The 20712-nt window shown below is 39.3% G+C and overlaps 1 protein-coding gene across 10 annotated transcripts in view; it reads left to right on the top strand.

Moving 5' to 3' along the window:
* Positions 1-61: 61 nt before the first annotated feature.
* The window catches only part of BRIP1 (BRCA1 interacting helicase 1), a 109708-nt gene continuing 89057 nt past the window's right edge, over positions 62-20712 (top strand). For 9 of the 10 annotated variants that reach the window (XM_042830464.1, XM_042830463.1, XM_042830466.1 and 6 more), the window contains exons 1-14: positions 62-333; positions 1689-1812; positions 2242-2353; positions 2886-3080; positions 3358-3485; positions 3925-4053; positions 7737-8030; positions 8637-8858; positions 9187-9386; positions 12359-12491; positions 12980-13131; positions 13786-13957; positions 14053-14190; positions 14583-14744. In XM_042830464.1, the coding sequence (XP_042686398.1) occupies positions 1720-1812; positions 2242-2353; positions 2886-3080; positions 3358-3485; positions 3925-4053; positions 7737-8030; positions 8637-8858; positions 9187-9386; positions 12359-12491; positions 12980-13131; positions 13786-13957; positions 14053-14190; positions 14583-14744 (2130 nt within the window). In that variant the 5' untranslated portion in view covers positions 62-333; positions 1689-1719. Of the gene's footprint in view, positions 334-666; positions 810-1688; positions 1813-2241; positions 2354-2885; positions 3081-3357; positions 3486-3924; positions 4054-7736; positions 8031-8636; positions 8859-9186; positions 9387-12358; positions 12492-12979; positions 13132-13785; positions 13958-14052; positions 14191-14582; positions 14745-20712 lie in introns of those variants that run through there. The other variant, XM_042830461.1, reaches the window with a different exon arrangement.

Raw genomic sequence — 20712 nt, 5'->3', positions numbered from 1 at the left:
TGCAGTATTGATATTTAAATAAATAATTTTTAGGAAAAAAAAAAAAGTGGATGTGCAACGGTTCAGAGCTGCACAAACTTTTAATTTGGAGTGAATTTTTGGCATCAGCAGGGGCACGGCCTAGGGAGAGCGTTGCCCGGTTGCGTAGCAACGAGCACAACGCGGAAACCAGCAAGGTCCTCCACGATTGGTTCTAACGGTGGAGCGGGCGCAGCTTAGTATGCGGTTTGCTGATTGGTGGCTCCGAGCCTTTTCCTGTCAGCTGATTGGCGGGTGGTGCCGAGGCCGCGCGGGAGGCGGGAAGGTCGGACGCTGACAGAGCTGTCGCCTCAGGTGAGCGGCCGCGCGGAGCCGCTCGTCGCTTTCCGCGGGGCGGAGCGCGGCCCTGAGGGGAGCGGGCTCGGAGGAGGCCGCGGGGTGGCTTTCTGGGGGCCTCTTAGAGAAAATGAAAGGAACGCCCAGGTGCGCAGCGTGAGCGGGGATGACGCGCTCGGGAGGATGACTGCAGCCGCTCCCTCGGCGCTCTCTTCCCCCCCCCTCAGCAGTAGAATCGCCCGGTCCCACCCGCAGCTCCCGGCTGCTGCCGCCTTCTGCCCCGTTCGGTCCTTCAGGGAGTCCTTCCCACCCCTGTTCGTTTGCAGAGATCGCATAAACTCGGTTCCGAGCTGATCGTTGGGGAGACCCCCGAGTGTCTTAGAGAAAAGCCCCTCGACTGTCGCGGTTGCGTTTTGGGAGGAGGGGCTGTGACCGCAGAAACCCGTCAGCGATCCTCTGCTGGCGGGGCTTCTCTGTGCTGTTGGGAGCTGACGGTGAGGAGGCGTGCCCTGTGCTGCTGGTTTTCTGATGTCTGTTTCCTCCTAAAAATTCAGTTGGGGATGCATTTCATATATCAGGCTGCTGTATTGGTTTGTACATGCTAAAAAAGATAGATTTATGTCTTTTAAGACTAAGGTTTTTTTTGTTTGTTTCTTCCTCCCATATGTGTATTTTCCAGTATCTTAAACTCTCAGCATTTTAGCATGATATGAAGCAGGCTTTCCTTTATCATTCAGAGTGAGGGAAATGCAAGGTAACACGAGTGGAACAGCAAAGTTAGTGGCAGCCCATTTACCCTCGATTAACTGTTAATATAAAGATGGTATTGGTTTAAAGCATCTCCTTTTTAACATCAGTGCCCAGTTTCACCTTTTTGTAGCTATGAAACAAGCACTGCAAGCTTGGCCAGTTGTGTCACTGTAGATTACAGCATCTTGAAGTTCAAGCTAACAGCCTGAAGGACTGGAAAGCTGATTTTTATTTTTATTTTTTTAAAGAATTATTTCATTTTCTTTTTAGTAGTTTTTCAGTCTCCTAAAATACCTCTGCCTTCCTTCCCATGGGATCTGAGTTGTTATCTCAAAAATACTCAGTTTGAGAAATGGACTCAAATGATGCGTGCATTTCATTCATAGTGTTTTTCTTTCTTTTTGTGCCCATATCTTTTGTTTTATTTGTATTGCTGGAGTTACTCATCAGATGGCAGTAACTTGTTCATTGTAACAAGTAAGCCAGAACAGAAGACACAAAATATAAATTCCTGTGTGCCAATGTCCAGAGCTTTCAGCTCTCTTCCTGCTTGATTTGGTGCCATTTGTTGTTTTGAGCTTTCCTTGTTGGTAACATTGACTTGATTCTGTTTTTTACTGCAGTTAAACCTGAAATAAACAGGAGAAAGCAGCAATGTCTTCTGACGTGTCACAATATACTATTGGGGGAGTGAAGATTTTGTTCCCTTGCAAGGCTTACCCTTCACAGCTTGCTATGATGAATGCTGTAAGTAGCATTTGTACAACCATCCACTGAGCAAACAGCTTCCAGCTTTCAGTACCCATCAGCCTGTAGAAAAATAATTTCATTCACCAATAACATATTTAATTCTCCAGCATCTTGAGAGTTTCACTCATGATGGACCTTACTGTTTTTTGTGCTGTGCAATAATAATGGCCCCAGGTGGGGAATGTTAAAATGCATTTTTGGATTTGTCAACATTCATGCTAAGAAGAAAGTTCTGTAATGCTGTAAATGCTTGTAATACATGTGCATTCTAATCTAGATTTTATATAATTCTGCAAATATATAAGGAGAGAATGATTTAATACAACACACCTTTGAAACAAAATGTTAGTGTTTCAGGAAGTGTTCACCTTCCTGAGAATTTTCTTTTCCTTAGTAATTCTAGTTTTGTTCTTGTTCTCCTTCAAGATCGTTAAGGGCTTAAATAACAGGCAGCACTGCTTGTTGGAGAGCCCCACAGGAAGTGGCAAAAGCTTGGCATTACTTTGTTCTGCATTATCATGGCAGCAGGCTCTGTATGGTAAGTGTAACGTCTGTCTGCATAGCTTTTAATTACCAAAATGTGTTGGAATGAATTGCTCTTGTTGCTTTTCAGTCCTTAAATACTTGATATTGGTAGCGCTCCATCCGTGGTTACATGCGTTGCCTCCTTGGCAGTGTGGCATTAGGCAAACACAGGAGTAATGGCCTAATTGCCAGTAGCACTGAGCAAAATAACTTTCACGTTCAAGTGGATTTAGCTGTCTGTTATCGTATGGGAGTGATACGGCTTCTGGACTTAAAAGGAAAATACTTGTGGTTTGCAGTGACGTGGATTGAATTGCGGAAGAGGGGTTTGGTTTTTTTAGTTGTGTGAGTTGTTGCAGTTTCTTTGCTCAGCAGATCTTGAATGAGTGATGACAGCTTGTTCAGGCTGTGTAGCATGTAGGGAGTTTTATAACTGGTACCTACATGAAGCCTTTCACCTTACCTGCTCTGAAAGTCTAGTTCTCGTCTACGAGCCTGAAAAAGTTTTCTGGAAGACAAACAGCTGTGTCCTTTATCTTCCTTAGAGAAATCACTGCTGAAATCATCATGTGAAAAGGAGGACAGAAAGGAGCCAGCAGCCTCCCCACCGTGTTGCTGTGTTTGTCATTCCCTATCCAAGAGCAGCGAGGAGGCTGCAGGAGCGAGTCATGGTGCTGCGTGTTCCAGTAATCATGAAACAGGAGGCTCTGTAAAAACTGGAGGCCAACAAACAGACGCAGGTAATTTTGAAGAGAAGAAGATGGAAATCAGTTTTAGCACTAAAAAGCATTGCCATTGGTGTCACGTCTCATGCTTTCAAGTCAGGGACTTTTTTATCATCGTAATAGCAGAGTGCTGTGTGATTCTGCCCTGCGTGGATGTTGTTATGTAGAAATCCCCCTATGTTGTGTCTTAACCATGTTTGTAATAAACGATATATTTAAAATGTTGCCCTTGCTTTATGCATTTCTACAAATGAACATGATTTTTGTCACTATTTCCCTTTAATTTTTACAGAATGCAAGGAAAACAATACCCTAGCTTCAAAATTGTCTGCCAAAAAAAGGGCATCTGTATGTGGAAACGAGAGCGATGACTTTCAAGTAGACAGGAAGAGGATTCGTCCTTTAGAAACAGAGCAGCAGGTGAGCACAGTTCTTTGGCAGTGAGGCTATCCAGGTGCAGCCCTCTAAAACAGCTTTTCAGAGAAAAAGGTGTTTCAAAGAAAGGTGAATCCTTGGCGTGGCTGTGATTTAGGTGGACGGATTTTGTTCATTCTTGTTGTAACAAGAGCCCATTGTTGCATTAAGTTATGAAGAGTACCGTGTTCTAAATGATTTCTTGCCTATTTAAATGCACAATATCCACAAAGTATATTTATCATTAGGAGATACATAATATGAAGTTGAAGAAGTATGAGATTTTAGAGTTGGATGCTCTCACAAATATATATAAAAAGTACAAATAATACATTATTAGAACTATGTACTGTATCCTTGCAAATGTAGTTTTCGCTGGCCTGCAGCATGGAGTGCAGTATTTCTGCAATAGATTGCATCACAATACCTTTTTTCACCCCGACAGGTTAGAAAACGTCATTGCTTTTCAAAAGAGGTGCAGCTGGTTGATGCTTTAGAAGTTTATAATCAGAGAAAAAATGGGGAGCTGGTTGTTCACTCTGAAAAAAGTGTAAAAAACACTTCTCCCAAAACGGTGAGTAACGTAGAAACAGCTCTGATGCCATGATTATTAGGTCGGGCAGTTTTCTGAAATGATTTTGACTTGGGCCTTTGTATGACTCAGAGTAGCCTTTATTTTGATTGCTGTTTGTTTTCACTTCAACAGCTGCTTTCCAGTGTGCTCTGCTTTGGCAAAAGGAGCCACAAGCTTTGGTATCACTTTGAGAGAGTGGGAGCTGAGTCTAATCATGAGTGGAAGCAGTTCTCTGGGTCTTTTGATGTGATTTTCATGAGCTTTGGAAAGCTCCATAGATTTTTGAGTAGGATATGAAGTGCTTTGTGCCCCTGAACTTCAATTGGCACTCTGAAATACAAAGGCCAGCAGAGTGTGCTGTTGATTTTCAAATAAAAAGGCTTCTCTTATTTGATTGTCAGATTTGCTTTTGGTACTTGAGCGCAAAACTTCCTTCTATTTTTTTTTTTCTTTTTTTTTTTTTTTTCAAGTTCAAGGAATTTTAGGTAGCGAAGAAAATTGAAAACAGTCACTTGATCTCTACTAAAAAATTGGCTGTGAATCAGTATTTTATTATTTTCAAGATAAGGCCATTTTTCATAACAGTACATCAGTTCACAGACAGTGAAGTCCCTTGTTTTTATGCAGGTCGTTCCTGTTAATTCCAGGCGTGCGCATCGCCTGAACGCTGTTGCCTGGTACTTGCTGAATGGCAAAGGAACTTGGCAAAACCAGCTCCTTGTCTCCTTGTCAGGTTTCTGCTTCTGCTCCGAGCAGAGGCAGGGGGGGCTGCTGTGCACCTGCAGGACCCACGGCCAGGTGCCCACTGCTGCGTGCCCAGCTGAGGGGGGGCAGCCCTCCAGGAGCTTCGGCTGAGAAATCGTACTCTTAAGCTGCTCTCTTTATTTCTCCCATGAAAGCACATGGTCTGAGAAACTGGGGCAGCTGGGTTGAGGAATCCCCATTTATACTTGTTTGAAAAAAAAAAAAGAAAAGTAAACAGTAAATGGAGAGTAGTGTAACAAACACTTGGGGTATCAAGAAACAGCTGTGAAAAGAATCTGTCTTAATGTGCTAGCCTATTGCAGTCGAACATATTGCTTACAACCTTCACAATGGAGTTTGAGTGACTTCTGTTACACATTCCAGGAGACTGGCAGCCTGTTACAATCAGGGTCTGGACTCCAGAATAGGCTAATTTACCGCAGTGGGATGAAGAAAGTTGTGGATTTGTGTTACACGCTCTCACCTGACACCGTATCTGATCCTTTACCTGCTGATTGACGTTTTGAATGAGCTCTTTGAAGCAGGTTCCAGCTTAATTAAAACGTTTGCTTGGTTAGCAGTGATCTGTGAAAGCCTGTGATAAATATTGAACTGGGTTCACCTGCTGGTTAGTGCAGAGGATAAACAGCTGCTTTGTGTGCCTTAATCAAGGGGCCGCAGCAGCCGCAGGGTGCTGTGCTTTCTGAGGCCCATAAAGGAGGAGTTGAAAAGCTCTGTAATGTCGCTGCTGATATCTTCCTAGATTGTGCTTGTGTGATACTTCACACAAGCAGTGTTCACTGTTTTATCATCTAGATGGCTTTGTAACTGGGAAATGTAGATGCAGATATGAAGAACTCCTCTTATCTCTTTGCGTTTCACAGATCACAGCCTCCGTGTTTGTTTTGCTCCTTTTTACTCGTAGGACAGGTCGGCAGACTTGATTGTTCTTTTATTAATCTGACTTGGGTGTTTTTGCTGTATAAATACTGATGCGATAGGCAGCTTTATCTGCCTGCTGACAGAAGGAGAACAAGCTGGATTGCCCCAGGTCCATATAGCTGGTATCTGATCTCTAACATCTGCCAGTGGATGTCACTGATGAAGTAGTGCAGAAGGCTATATGTTTTTCCTCTCTAAAAATTTATCCTGGATTCATACAGCTGAAGACAGGTTTGGTCTTACAGCCAGTGGCCATGGTGAAATAGTTTTCTACTTTCTTAATTATTTATACACTCCCATGTCTATTTCTCTTTGTGTGTATATATATTTCTATATATTTCTGAGCTGCATTTTCCCGTTGTTACAACAATTTTTACAAAATGGCTGCTCGATTGGTCATAATATTTTTCTATTACTTTTATTTCATAAGTGAAATATGCTAATGCTAAGCTCCACCAAGTATCAGTGATAACTATTATCTTTGAATTCTGCAAATCAATTTGAATTGAGTTGAAAAGCCAAATGCATTCATGGAGTAGGCAGACTGCTTCTTATGCATTAATTGTCAGCATGTTGACGTGCTGTTCACTGTTTCAAAGAGCAAAGTAGAAATATCAAGGTGCAATTTGCAGCTGTGTTGAGTACAAACAGAGTTGAGCGTTGCCACGTATGTAACATACACCACATGTCAGCTGTTTCCTGCCTCGCTGTTGACAAGAGCCCCATTCATGACTCTTCTTTTTATCCTTTCGGTGAATAAGTAATTATTCAATATTGAAGGCAGGATATTTGGAACTGGCTATTTAATGTGGCAGCACAGGGTAACGAAATCTGCTGTTACTGGCAACCTGAGAGGGGAATGTAACAATTCCAGCACGGGTGTAACTGTATCTGCTTTGAGGGCCTGTTTATTTGGCACGTCAGTGCACCTTTTATCCCAGTGAGTGACAGCCCCAGAAGGGTTACATTTACATGCATCCTATCATGTATTGTAATATTTAATGGTGGACAAGGCTGAGTGGGGCTGAGGGTAATGTGAACTTGCTTTGCCTCGGAGTGGAGGCTAAAAGGCAGCTTGATCCGCAGTTGCGGTGTAACACACAGCATGGCTAGCATTTGTTTATAATGGATAATCTTACTGATTACAATTAAAAAGGGAGGGAGGAATATTGGCAGCTACATGTTGGTGCTTGCACTATCAAGCTGAAAACCAAATACAAATCCTGGTACACTGGAGGAATTCATTATTTTTATGAGAGATGTACATAGGCACTGTTACTCATGAGTTTCTTGTTTTCCGTGCTTCTTTTCGTTCTAATTGTTACAGTTTGGAGACAGTTGTTCCACTGTCTCGTGTTGTGACGGACGTTAGAAAGGCGGTGCTTCTCAAGAGGAAAGAAAATGCTTTTAACAAATATTTTATGGGTTCTGCTTAGAATTATTCATTTTGTCTTTTTTTGTAGTTACTAGAAGGCCTTTCATGTAGTAGCACATCAAATTTGTTCCTAATTGTGAGGTAGTCTGGTATTTTTTCTGCAGATTTCATTAAACTGTCTGGATTCCTTTTGCGTGCTTTAAGGAAAAGTGCTCTCAGTAGTTCCATTTAGGTGTCACATCCCAAAGTTTTCTCCCTTTAAGTTTCGGGATGCTTCTTGTTTTGAAACAGTAGTATCCTTCTGCCCAAGTTTAAATGTCAGAAGTTCCTTTACGTTCTTTGTGTGTCTCACCTGTGTGCGCACTCCACGGGGGCAGCAGTTTTCTCTGAGATTGGGTTCTGATGAAGTTGAATATGGTGATAGGAGAAAGTATTCTAAGATTTTGAGGCATGAGAGGATGTGATGTTCTTTAACATTTCTTTACGCTGATAGGCCGGTGTGATGATTCAACAGGATATCTTGAACTATCCCACAGGGCAGTTTCTAAATAGACCGTAAAAATATTTGGCTTGTTCATCTTGCAGTGGGATTTTGCTAATCTTTTTTCGGTTTGGGTTACAGCTTTCCATCCCTTGCACAGAGTGTTCCTGTTCCTCTGGAAAAGAAACTCGTAAAGATGCTGGTAACACAAAGAAGAAAGCAAATGGAGATCAGACGTTCATTCCCAAAATATTTTTTGGAACGCGCACGCACAAACAAATTGCCCAGATTAGCAGGGAGTTGCAGAGGACAGCGTATTCCGGTGTCTCTATGACGATTCTCTCCAGCCGGGACTACAGCTGTATTCACCCGGTGGTGTCCAGTAGTAGTAGCAACAGGAATGAACTGTGTGTAGAATTACTGGAAGGAAAGCATGTGAGTAATTTTGAGCATATGATTATAAACGTAGAGTGAAAGGTAGTTGAGTTTTGTTTTTATTTCTTCATGCTGTGTTGGTTAAATTCTTCTGGTAACTAAGATAAAATTACATTTTAGTTCACAGACACCATCTATCAATTTTTTCTATGTTGAAAAATGTACACTAGAAATAACCTCTATTACTCATCCTATTTGTGAGCATAGTTATAATTTCTACAGTCCTATTAAAAGTATTTTCCTTTAAATTATGAAGTTACACATCGAGGACTGGTACCTCTGCACTGTATTTTTGTGGCCTGTATGTGGCTTTGATAATGTTGCCTACAACGTGTGGAATGAAGTAGCTATCTTTATTTTTGCAAGCATTTAGTTTCTTGTATACATAAATGCAAAGTGCCCTTTGTTTATTGAACGAACTACAGATCTGGCCACGTTAATCTCTTCAAGATGTGCTTTTCATTATTGCCCCTACTAAAGAATAGTAACTGGTAGAAATGTTTTTAGGAAATAAAGTCATATGTATGTAACAACTGTGAGGCTTTTAAGCTTGCTTGTTTTTGTTGTTTTTGTAACCTGAAATATTCTGTGCTCATTTGCTTTTAGGGCAAGTCCTGTCTTTACTATCATGGTGTTCATAAACTCACTGAACACTATGCCCTGCACTCTGCACATAACACATACCAGGCTTGGGACATTGAGGATCTAGTGAGCCTGGGAAAGAAACTTCGTGCCTGTCCATACTTTGCAGCCAGAGAACTCATGGTGGGGGCAGATATTGTATTTTGTCCTTATAACTACCTCCTAGATCCACAGATAAGGGAGAGTGTAAGTATATTTGTAAGAGTCACTGCAATAAGTGAAGTTAAAAAAACAAAACTGTAATGTTCAGTGGTCACTGAAATCCTATTTGTATCCAGATACAATCTACAAGTAACTCCTGGGTTAAATTTTTTATTGATTTATTTTTGAATGGATGTTTCTGCATTTCAAGCGATGTTTCCTTTGTTCATATAGCTTAGCTAATCAGTCACTTGTTGGGCTCATGGAGACCATTTTTGAACAGAATCCTATTAGTTGCTATTTCTCATTATTACGTTTTACTCTGTTTTACCAGATACCTTATTTTTTTTTCTTTTTTTTTTTTTTTTTTAAGATGGAAATTAACCTGAAAGGCCAGGTAGTCATTTTGGATGAAGCCCATAATATTGAGGACAGTGCTCGGGAGGCAGTGAGCTACAGTGTTACAGAAAGTCAGCTGAATGCTGCTCGAGAAGAGCTAGATTTCATGGTCAATAACAACATCAGACAGAAGGATCATGAGCACCTACGAGCTGTGTGCTACTCTTTGACAAAGTAAGACAATCCTTTTTAATTGCTTTATGTCAATTAGTATTTAGATAAGAGCATTCAGACTCCTTTTGTCTTTACTTAAAATGTTCATAATCTGCAATAGTAGGAATCTCAGTCCCTTCTTGATTTGGTTGCAGATTCTTCATATTTGAAAGTGAATTTATCACTCATGCCCTTTGTTTTCCCTACAAAACTTGGCTCAGATTTGAGTGGAGAGCTCTGAAAACCTGCAGCATGTACAGATTTGCAGTAGAGACCTGTTAAGTCTTCAGAGGATTCCGTCAGCAAACACTTTGCACAAGCTCACCCTGTCCTTTTTCTGATCATTCTCAGGCACAAGTTGTCCATGCACTGTTCCTGATCATTTTCTCCCTATGTTATGTCAGCAGAATATGATTTTAATGATTTGCTTTTGTACTGAATTTGAAACCAAGGATGTGCTGAATCTCTGCGCACCTGCCTTGTTGAAACACAAGTGTCATGGAGTTCAGTGAACAGAGAAATATGAGTAACTGAGAGTGTAGTTTTGGGAGCTAGAGTTGATAAGTAAGGCAGAATGAAGCTGAGAAAGTAGAAAATGTTCTCCTCTCCCCTGCTTTGTTTTTATTGCTGTTCATGTAAAGGAAAAGGTAGTAAGAGGAAAAAAGCATGTAAAATCCAGAAAGCACAGAGAGGATTGGAAGAGGGGGGCCTCAACAGAAGCTGGAAATCTTCAGAGGAAGTGGAATATAAAACAGTACAGCAGGGGCAGAAGCTTGGGAAGAAGGGGAGAAAACGAGGGCACAAGGGTGTTTTGTGTGGAGTGGGAACGTGAGAAAGCTAAACGCCATGGCCTTGAAGTGATCTGAGCTCTGAAGCAGTGCATGTCAAATCATTGTTTTGTTGTGTCAGTGGCTGGTGGAATACACTGTGCAGCACTACAGCAAGTAGTTCATCGTTTTCCTATGCTCTGTCCTGAGAGTTGATGCTTGTGTCAGAGAAACGGCTTCTGGTTTTCTCTTCTGCAGAAGCTAGTTCTCCTACTTTAGCTATTTCAAATGCTGTATTTTAGTACAAGATGGGAATAGCATGGTTGGAGATTTGATTGCCCCAAGCCTTTTAACCTTATCAGAAAAATGAAGGTTGATTGTCTTGGCAACTGCCAACAATAAGGAAAGCGGTTGGAAAGCAGAGGACTGGGTGTAAATGGCCAGTAATTGGTAATGTGCTGTTGCATAAAGTGAAGTAGCTTTGCCAAATGCATGGGTAATTAGAAAAATCTGATTTCACTTGGAAAGGTCCTGGGCCCTCATTCCAGGCAGCACTTAAGCAATGGGCTTTGTGCCACTGAGGTGCCAAAATGACCTTTCTGAGGAATTTGAAGATACAGCAATGGAGGTTTGCTAGCAAGCTCTTCTGATGAGATGCAGGTTTAAAAGGGCAAATTGCTTGGTCAGTGGAGGACCAATCAATCACTCGTTCAATTGGTCGTTTGGTGTCAACAATAGGATTTTCTGGTAGGAAGGGAAGGGGTAAACATGCTTGAGCTGAAGGCAGCCTGTGACACGTGCTGAATCCTTTCCTCAAAATATTGCATATGCTGATGTTTCCGCTTCAGTACTATAGATATGTGAGAATGAAGCTGATTTTATTTATGCTTATGATTTTTCTCTGGAAATAAATACTTATTTAAAATAATGAACAGGTGTTTCAGGTAAATGCTTTACCGTTAGATTTAATAGGATGGCTGTTCTTTTCTAGAATTTGCCCTTTTGTATTAGATTAGCAAAGTGTTTGTATTTGCATTTATAGCAAAACCATCTTTAAAGTATGTGATGGTATTTAAGGCTTAGAACAGGGAAACAGAGGTTTTACATTTCCTGAAATGTTTTAACCATTCGTTTCATGCATGCTGTCACGCATTCATTTCTGTCTGCATCTTCCTAATTTTAGTTCCAGGTCTTTTTGATGTTACATTTGAGGAATTAGGGCTGAGTAGTACACTGTTGAACTTATGCCTGTATTAGTGATCATCATTCCTCAACAAGATAAAGCAAATTATGGCCAAAGGAATGATTGTTCTGGTAGTATTTATGGAGATTATTTTTTTGTGTGTAACCTGGCAAAAAGGAAGGTTTTGTAATTGTTCTGTTGAGCAGATGATTTGCAGTGACAGGACAGGAAATCTGGAGCTGAAACAGTTACTAAGCCTTGTTGCTTTATTTGATAATGATTAACTGATTTTACAGATACATATTTTGAACTGTTGTAGAAATGACAGCTGTCTTTCTGATGCCTCCTGCTGGTTGATGAGACAGACAGCTTCGGCATTTCCTGAGAAAGAAGGAGCCTGCCTGCTTTTCTAGACAGAGGGGGAGAGCCTTTGTAACAGTGCAGAGATGATGAAAGACATATTTAGGTAGTGGAAATCTTAGCACTGCCACAAATGAGATGATGTGCCTGCTTAGGTCCTGGTTTTAGAAAGCCCTATCATGTATTGCATTGTCACTGTGGTTATAATTCTGCTTAATTTTCAAGTTGTAGCAGAGTTACAGGTATCTGTGTAGGTACTAAAAGGAGTCATTTCATGTCTGAAGATTTGTTTCTTTTAGAGAGGTTTGCAATTGAGAGGATGACAATCCAACTTTTATCAGTTAGAGTCACGAGTGGCTTTAAAAGTACGGTAGAAATCTTTCCTAAATGAGCCTGACATCTTATATCATAAGAACAGATTTTATTTTAATCTCTTTTCCTTACTGTAAAAATAATACATAACAATAAAATATGAATGCATAGGGAGAAGTTTTCCTCTCTTGTCATTGAGCTGCATCAAGAGCAACTCATTTCAAGAGAAATCAGCTGGCAGAAAGGAAAATGTGGTCAAGTATTTATCACGGTTATGGAAGAGTGGTGCAATTCAAGGTTCATTTTTTCTGGTACTTGGAATGTATTTCAAAGTTTATGTTAAAATTGATTCTGATTTCTTTCTTTTACAGCTGGCTACGGGCAAGCTCTAGTCAGCTGGTAGAAACAGGGTATGAAACCTCCTGTAAGGTTTGGAGTGGAAAAGAAATGCTCAACCATTTTCACGAAATGGGAATAACCAATATTAGTTTTCCCATTTTACAGGTAATGTTGTAAGCTGTATAAATGAGTACCAGAGTTGTTAAACATCTTAAAATACCCGTAAACTAAATGTTAACACATCTGTTACTTTACTACAATTTTGAAAAGCTGTCTAAAAATTATACGTGATGAAAACCAGGAGTAATCCATCTGAGCTGCTGCAACTTGCAGAAAATCCATGTTTTAAAGGTTAAAATTGATCATGTACAATTATCTTAAATTGAGCCAGTTAGTCACCGATAGCTTTGTCTGTTCTATCTGTCTGCATTTTTTATTGACTGTTGAAATGTACTTAGAGTATTTTCAACCCTATCCTTTCTTTTTTGTGTAAGCCAAAAGCTCTGTTAGTTTTCCTTTCCAGTTCTATCTTCAGTCAGACTTTATAGGTGTCGTAGGTGAACTTTTAAAGCAGGTTGTCTTGCATCTGTACTAATTTTGCTTTTGGGAAGATAAATCAGAATGTTAACGTGGAATTTGTTTGCCTCTCATAGAAACACCTTTCTGCTGTCTTGGAAAAAGAAGAAAAAATATCAATGTTTGGTAAAGAGGAGCTTGTTGAGATACCTATCGTGAGCTCTGCCACTCAGATTGTGCTGAAAGGGTTATTCATGGTTCTTCTGTATCTTTTTAAAGATAACAGCAGGTCAGTGTAAACACACAGCCTGAGCTGAGTGGTGGTGGTCAATTCAGCTGCGTTGCCAGTCTGTTTCATTTGTGTGACACTTTTGTTATAGTGTCTGGACTCTGAGGAGAAACCAACATTTCAAAAAGCTTTGGGAAATTTACTTATGTGGGAAGAGTTCTTTGAGAACTAATTTAAATACTACCAAATTATATTGGTTTCACTCAGGAATGAATTCAAGTGTTGAAGAAATTTATTTGAAGGTTAGAAATGAATTTTCTTGATGCGTTGCCAAGTTAAACGTGCATGGGTTTTGTTTTTCTATGTAGCATTTATTATTTTATGCCTTCTGCCTACTAAATTCCAGCAGCTAGTAATGCTTTCTGCTTTAAACCTTATGTTTAAAAATATTAATTACTGCAAGGCTTCATTATTTATCCAAAAGGAGAACTGACAACTATTGAAACTTCACATCTCTTGCAGAGTTACCTTCTTGTAGTGAAGAAGCCTTCACAGCCTGCACAAACAGCTTTTCTGTTTTCAGATACTGCAGCATATAAAATTATTTATACTTAAATTGTAAAGGCTTGTGGCAACATATTGTCTTTACCTTTTATGGACTTACTGTTACAATTTGCTTAACTGTAGTTTTAATATTTCTGTGCCTCTTGGTAGGTTTGCAGATGATTACAGAGTTGCTTTGCAACAAACTTACGCTTGGACAAATGAAAACCAACCTGATGTTTCAGATACAAGTGCTTTCCTTGCAAAGACCAAACATAAAAAGAATTTGCGACATAAAACTGCAGTCCACATGCTTAATTTTTGGTGCTTGAATCCTGCTGTGGTAAGCTGGGTGTGAAGGAACTAATTTTGAACGATAGCAAATAGATGCAGCTGATTGCATCTGTTTTCTGAATTCCTTCATTTCTCTCTCCTTAGGCTTTTTCAGACCTAAATGATGTCAGAACAATTGTTCTGACCTCTGGTACGCTCTCTCCAATGGATTCATTTTCTTCTGAACTTGGCGTGAAGTTTTCCATTCAGCTGGAGGCCAATCATGTTGTCCGGAACTCACAGGTAATCTCCTGCAGAGTTGTTCCTTCCTTTCAGGTATAATGCTGGCCGTTGTGAAATAAAGGTAGCTTGCAAATAAAAATACTGACAGATGCGTTCTGTGAGTGTGAAAAATAATGTGCAGACCAGGCTGGTACGTGGAATTATGCAATTGTAAAGTAAACTTCTGATTGTGCCCCCTCCATTTGAAGATGTAATGCTGTGCCACTTGGTAATTCAGTTTCATCTCAGTTACTGTGCTCTTCTGAAGTATTTAAGTGCCAGGAGTCATTTGCCTAGAGAGGGATCTCAATATTTTAATTCGTCTTTAAAGTTTCATTGTTTAGCATAATGGAATTTAGCACATTTTGTGTCACTTACTTTAGTATTAATTTTTTAATTGTGAAATACACAAGGTTTGGGTTGGCACCATTGGAGCAGGGCCGAATGGTCGGAAGCTGTGTGCCACGTTCCAGCATACAGAGACCTTTGAGTTCCAAGATGAGGTGGGAGCACTTCTACTTTCAGTGTGTCAAAGAGTTGGCCAAGGAATTCTGTGTTTTTTGCCATCCTACAAGGTAAGGAAATCTCTCTTCATATTTTTCCTTTTAAAAACAGCTGCTGTACTTGAAAAACATACTGTGAATTTTTTTGTTCTACACATCAACATGTGGATGCACATAGAATAAATATATTGCAGTAACATGATTATAGCACTGCAACTTCTTTAGGCTCGTGTTGGCTGCTATGCTGATTTGTTTTTTGAAACAGCAGGCTTGTGTTTGTTTTCAACAATGTCTGCATCTCAGTAATGATGAAAGGAGTACGATTTTTTTCTTTGTTTTTTGAGTGCTTCGAACCTATGAAGTAAAAAGAACAACTCTGCATATTCTTTGTATGCTATTTGAATGCAGTGTTCATCCAGTTCATTGCTTTCCTTCTTTCTTGTTTGCTTTCATTGTGCTGAAGATTGTGGTATATTTTTTCCTGAGTCTGATGGGAATTGCTCTCTGGCATCAGCTGAAAAGAATCAGATCTCTCAATTTCGGACTATGTGATATCAGATTTCACTAACAACAGATATCTAATTATGGTTAATTTGTACCTCACAGAAGTTCTGCTTTCTTCTCCATTAGTTCTGGTCATTTATGGTCAGCTCTAGGGAACAGGAGTATTAACCTGCAATATTAAGCTGTTATTCTTGCCCACTTTTCAGGTAATATTTGCAAGAATTTGACTTTTTTTTTTTTTTTTTCCATTTTAAATTCTAAAAAATCTTAGCAATGTTTAAATAAACAAATCCAAACTCAACAACCAACCACAATAAAACCATGAAAGCCCCTGCTATACAACAAAAAAAAAAGCTCTGCAGTCTCATGGAAAAACAAAGGTTTCAGACCCTTTTGCTCATCTCCAGGGTTCCTTGCAAGAGAATATTTTTTAAAGTGAAAGAAGACTTGTCTATTATTATTTTTTTTTTTTTCCAAGCTTTCATGTTAGCTTGATCATTTAACTGAATGACAAATGATAAAACCCACAAGGGTTAGCAAAGCAAGGATTTTTCTTCGTTTTTATTTCTGAGCGTCTTTAAAGGATTCCACTCATCAGTGCAGTTACTGGCTGCAGCCATTAGGTGACCACATTAGACCAGGTAATGTGCAGTCAGCGAAAAAAGTGGATTGCTGACTATAAATTTGTTCAGCTTAGCTCACAAAACTCTGCTGATACACAAAGGCAACAATCTGAGAACAAATTTTGTACTCGGTTCATTTTCTTAAGGAGTTTGTGGGCATATTTCAGTTTCCACCGTCATCGCTGTTCTAATTAGCGTTTAATGTTAAGCAGCATGTGATAGTTGATCTTGTTGCATACAGACCTGGCAAATGCTTTGGGAAGTTTTTATGAGAATAGTAATCTGAATTGAAGGTATGGAAAGACTTTGTAATGACATTTAGTAAATAGAGAAAGAGATTGCTGGACAGCTCTGGTACCCTTCCCCCTCTCACTGCCCTTATGCTTTGCTAAAGGTCACCCAGCTAAACACGTTGAGTGTTTTTTCTTTGTGGGAATACTTCCATGAACCCAGCAAAAGTATTGATAAATATAAATTGCAGACAATTGAAGGATGATATTTTAAAATCACATTGCCAATATTTTTCTATGGATGCCCTTTTTCATTCTGCTGCTGCTTTTATTTTGGATTGGGTTGCCTTTAAAACTAAGAGATTAATTTGTTGAAAATACAGAATAATGTAAGCATAAGTATATTAGTACAGGGAAAAGAAGATATTTTTCTTTCATCGTCATACAGAATATGGTTTACCTGCAGATTTGCATTTCAAAACTGCTTATCAGAGATTTTCATGGGGAGATTGCACCTTTTCAAGAAATTTTTCAAGGCTGTAGAGATAGGATTAATGTACCTGGTCATGTTCCTCACTAAATTAATGATTATGAGTTGGTCTGATATCTTCAAAAATTAGGTTACTTCCAAAATTTCAGTTTCTACTCCTTTAAAAATAAAAGGACAAGAAAAAAAGAGGCAGAAATTGCATCTTAGGCTTTAATAAAATATGAGTGCGTTTTCTGTTCTGTTGTGAGAATGGTGTGCTTTCAGCCTTTATCATTGGGAACAGAGGGAATGGAGGTGTACCACTGCCCACAGGAAGCAGAGGTAGAGAAGCCGGTCTGTGTGGCACGGTGTGTTGTGATGGACTGTGCTGGGAGCATGGAGCCAGGAGCCAGGTGCTGTTCTGTCATTGCTTGTCCTCTGAGACAGGGCAATGTCATTATTCAACATCAGAAATAGAATAAATTTATGGCAAAAGTAGAACAAATCGAACCATTTAATCTTCTTTCAGCTCTTGAAGTTTAAGGGGCTTTTATAAGTTTATTTCTCTGTATATTGCCTGGGGATTTCAGGTAGCATTGTAAATAGTAATGCACCAATTCCAGGTGAAAGTGATGAGCCATGTATTCATGTCAGAGCCTGTGAAACTTGAGCAGAGATGTAGTGATTTGTTTCAGACTATTCGAGTGCTGAATAGAAGCCTACTCAACAAGTGCAGATGCCAGGTACTTGAAAGCTTCAGTGTGCAAATAAATGGAAGGCAAACACATGTCTTAATGTCGCAACTTTAACCTAATCATGAGAGAACAAGATGCTTCTTATGGAACAGTAGGAATGTCACCAGGGCATGGTGCTATAGGACCTAGCATTTAAGTAAAAAACTCCAAAAACGGTAGCAGAGAAACTTGCCTTCACTTTAATTAAGCATTTGATTGTATATGTACAGCAAATACCTGAGATCAATAATACAACGGACAAAAATGCATGCACAAGCAGAAAACAGTGCACGTTTTGTAATCTTCTCTTATAAAGAGCTGTGATGATGTATTTAATATACAGAGTAGTCTCCAGTAACATTATTTTTCAGTAATTAACAACGTTCCAGCATGTTGACTTTTTCTTTTTAATATAAGCTGAACTTATTAAACTGCAAACCAAGATGCTTTTCAGGGCTGCTAAAAAACACACCGTTGATACCGTGCAACAAAAATGCATTTATGTGAAAATCAGTAGCAACTCTAGGAAAAACACTCTATAAAAGAGAATATCAGAAGGTGAAAAGATTACTCAGAAATCTAAGATGCTTTTAAACAAGATTAAGATAAGGACCATTAAGGTTCATGTCGCCGACCTGTCTGCATTAAGATATATCTTGCCTGGTGCCTGCATCTTAGATGATTCATTCAATATGTGTCATATCAAAGTCAAGGTATCCAGCGAGGAGAAAAATGCTAATGCTTATAAATTTTAGTGATAATCCATCATGATGAATTAACTGACCTTTCTTTAGTAGCTCTTTTACAAAATAAGCTCTGGACAATAATGTTAATGTTTTTTTTCTGTTGGTTTTTTTTTTTTTTTCTTAAGATGTTTGTTAATTTGTATCTGCTAATTATTGACTCATAACTTAGAAGTAAAATCTTTAAAATAGGTGGCCAAAAGGCTTTGGATGATTTGGTTCTTAAGATATTTGCTTGGGAATCAGATTTTTTTTTTCTACTTTCTCTCTGCACCTTTAAGAGGTAGGTAGTGCCCACCACTGATTCAGATTGATCATATTTCTTTTGTATCTCCTTTCCTTTACAAAACTTTAACTTTTGAAGTCAAATACCAATTTTAATTGATAGTTGCGTAGGGTTGCTGTGTATTTCTGTTACGCTGCCTCAAATAGATTTGTGGGGGGGATAGCTGGGAAAATAAGGGAATTCCAGGAATACAAGCCTAAGAATATAGAAATATTAACTTTATTCTTTCTTTTGAGAACCTCTAAGAAGTGGCCAAATGGCCTAAATCTACAGTTTAAATACTACTTGCTGTACTCTCTATGATTTATTTACATTCAAATGTCTGTAGCAGAGATTTTTCTTATACCATTTGCATTGCAGTGTGTTTTAAAATGCAGGTGGCAGTGGATTGGGGTTTGCAGCTATGCTGCTATGTGGAAGAATTCCACCCTTGTTGAGTTTTAAACTATGAGAGTCACTTTTTCACTGGCAGAAATAAATGCTGAATTTCATTTTGGAGTTTCCATGGATCCTGATGGAAGTTCTATCGATCTTACTCCATTTTCTTGAGTGTCTTGACTGGTCACCTTGTCTTCAGTAAGGACAGACAGAGCAGGCAGCCAGCTAACCTGCTTGAACTGGAGCACCTGTGTTTGTCACTTAGACTCTTCACAATTAGGTATCAGCCAAAGTAGAGGTGCCGTTACAGACAAGTGTTTTTTCCCATTCTTTTGGTGTACTGGTCTTGGCAGTGCTACTTGACTTTAGGTAAGCACACCTCATCAACATCACTTAACTCTGAGCAGAGCACAGCAATTGGTCCAACTCGGGCTGTTTTCAGCAGGCAGGCTCTTTGGATTCCCTTTAGGTAGGTAGTTTGGACCTCAGTTTAACCTCTGACTGTTGACTTTCCTGCCATTGCACAGCAGTGTGTCTGCATTGGATATGAGCCCAAATCCTGGAATATTCTGTCTCCTGGCCTGGACATAAATGTGCCACCTCCATATATGACAGGCTGGAGGAGGATCCAGTTTCAGCATTAATTCTGAATGTCTGTCTCTTCTTAGTTCAAGACTTGGTTTTCTGTTGGTTTTTTTTTTTTTTTTCTTTACTGAGATTTGTTTGAGGTTGGTAGGAAAAAAATAATCTTCAGAGTTTTGTCATAGTGGCAGAAAATGAATTGGGCCTAACGGTGAAAAAAGAGCAGAATCTGCTCATTTCTAAAACTTTCCTGAAATGCAGTTTTGTAAACAAATTATGTGAAACCCATTTTTGCTATCATCAATAAGAAAAAATGCTGCTTTCTGACAACTTCTATTTATTTAATGAATTACTTCAATACATTCACAAAAGATGGTAGTCTGTTTGGCCAGGCCTATTAAAAACATTAAGATTTGAGCACTGGCTGTTAAAGTGAGTAAATGGCAATATCACAAAGTTAAACAAATGCCAAAAAACATTTTCCAGAGTACTGGGGTTGTAACAATACCATTAATGAGGGCAAAGAGGTTTTAATGCAATTTGCACGTTCTAAAGTTTCAAAAAGAGGTTTTGAGTTAGTGCATTATTAATGTTCTGAACATCTGGAACTGTGTAAGAGCCATAGACATTGAGCAAGTGCAGGGTTTCCCCACTAGGTCTGATGCTGACTGATTTCCTCCCCAGCGAAAAGCTTGTTTTAAGAAGTTTGAGACAGTAAAATGACAATATCCAGATAAGAGATAAACATTCCACGATGCCTTTTTGCTTGCAGTGTATGTGGAGGAAAAATTGGAGACCGCTAAGTTTGTGCAGTTAAAAGGTGAATCTGGAATTAAAGAGGAAAATCGTGATTTGCACCCAGATGGGGCTCTGAGGTGCAGTTGCACTGATTGCAAAGGAATTACCTGATGCCACCGGCTGGGCTCCACATTGCCCAAAGTTGCTCACATTTTTCTGTTGGCTGCATTTAGGTATAGTTTGCAGGGATGAATAATCTACCAGGACTAACATTCTCCTTGGTGTCCTTGTTTGGTAGCTGTAGGAGTGCTCTGAGGAAGAGATGTGCTCCCATGTGTAGATCTTTGCAGGAAATGGAAATCTGTTTGCACCCAGCATGTTTTATGACACAAATATGTAGTTTTAAATTGCATAAACAGTAACTTTCTGCATCATTCTAATATTATAAAATGTAATTTAGAGTTCTACAGCTTTAAAATGAGTCTGTAAAATGTTGTTTCTCGTATCACAGAATTGTAGGTGTTGGAAGGGATCTTGGAGATTATCAAGCCCGCTGATTTCCATGTGTCTATAGTTTCATATGTCATAACCATACTTAATATCTAGCATCACATTCATTGGGATGGAAAGAAAGGAGGCCTTTAAGCAGGCTGGCATATCAGAGACAAGTTATGAAATAATTGTAAATTAATAATGATACTCACTTTCTGCAAAGCATTTGCTTGCTGCTCTCAAGGGAAAGGCATTCTCTTA

The sequence above is a fragment of the Centrocercus urophasianus genome, unplaced genomic scaffold (assembly GCF_019232065.1).
Source record: "Centrocercus urophasianus isolate 14NV4802_14NV808 unplaced genomic scaffold, USGS_Curo_1.0 seq_33, whole genome shotgun sequence".
NCBI lineage: Eukaryota > Metazoa > Chordata > Aves > Galliformes > Phasianidae > Centrocercus > Centrocercus urophasianus.
This window is presented reverse-complemented; position numbering and strand designations above follow the sequence as displayed.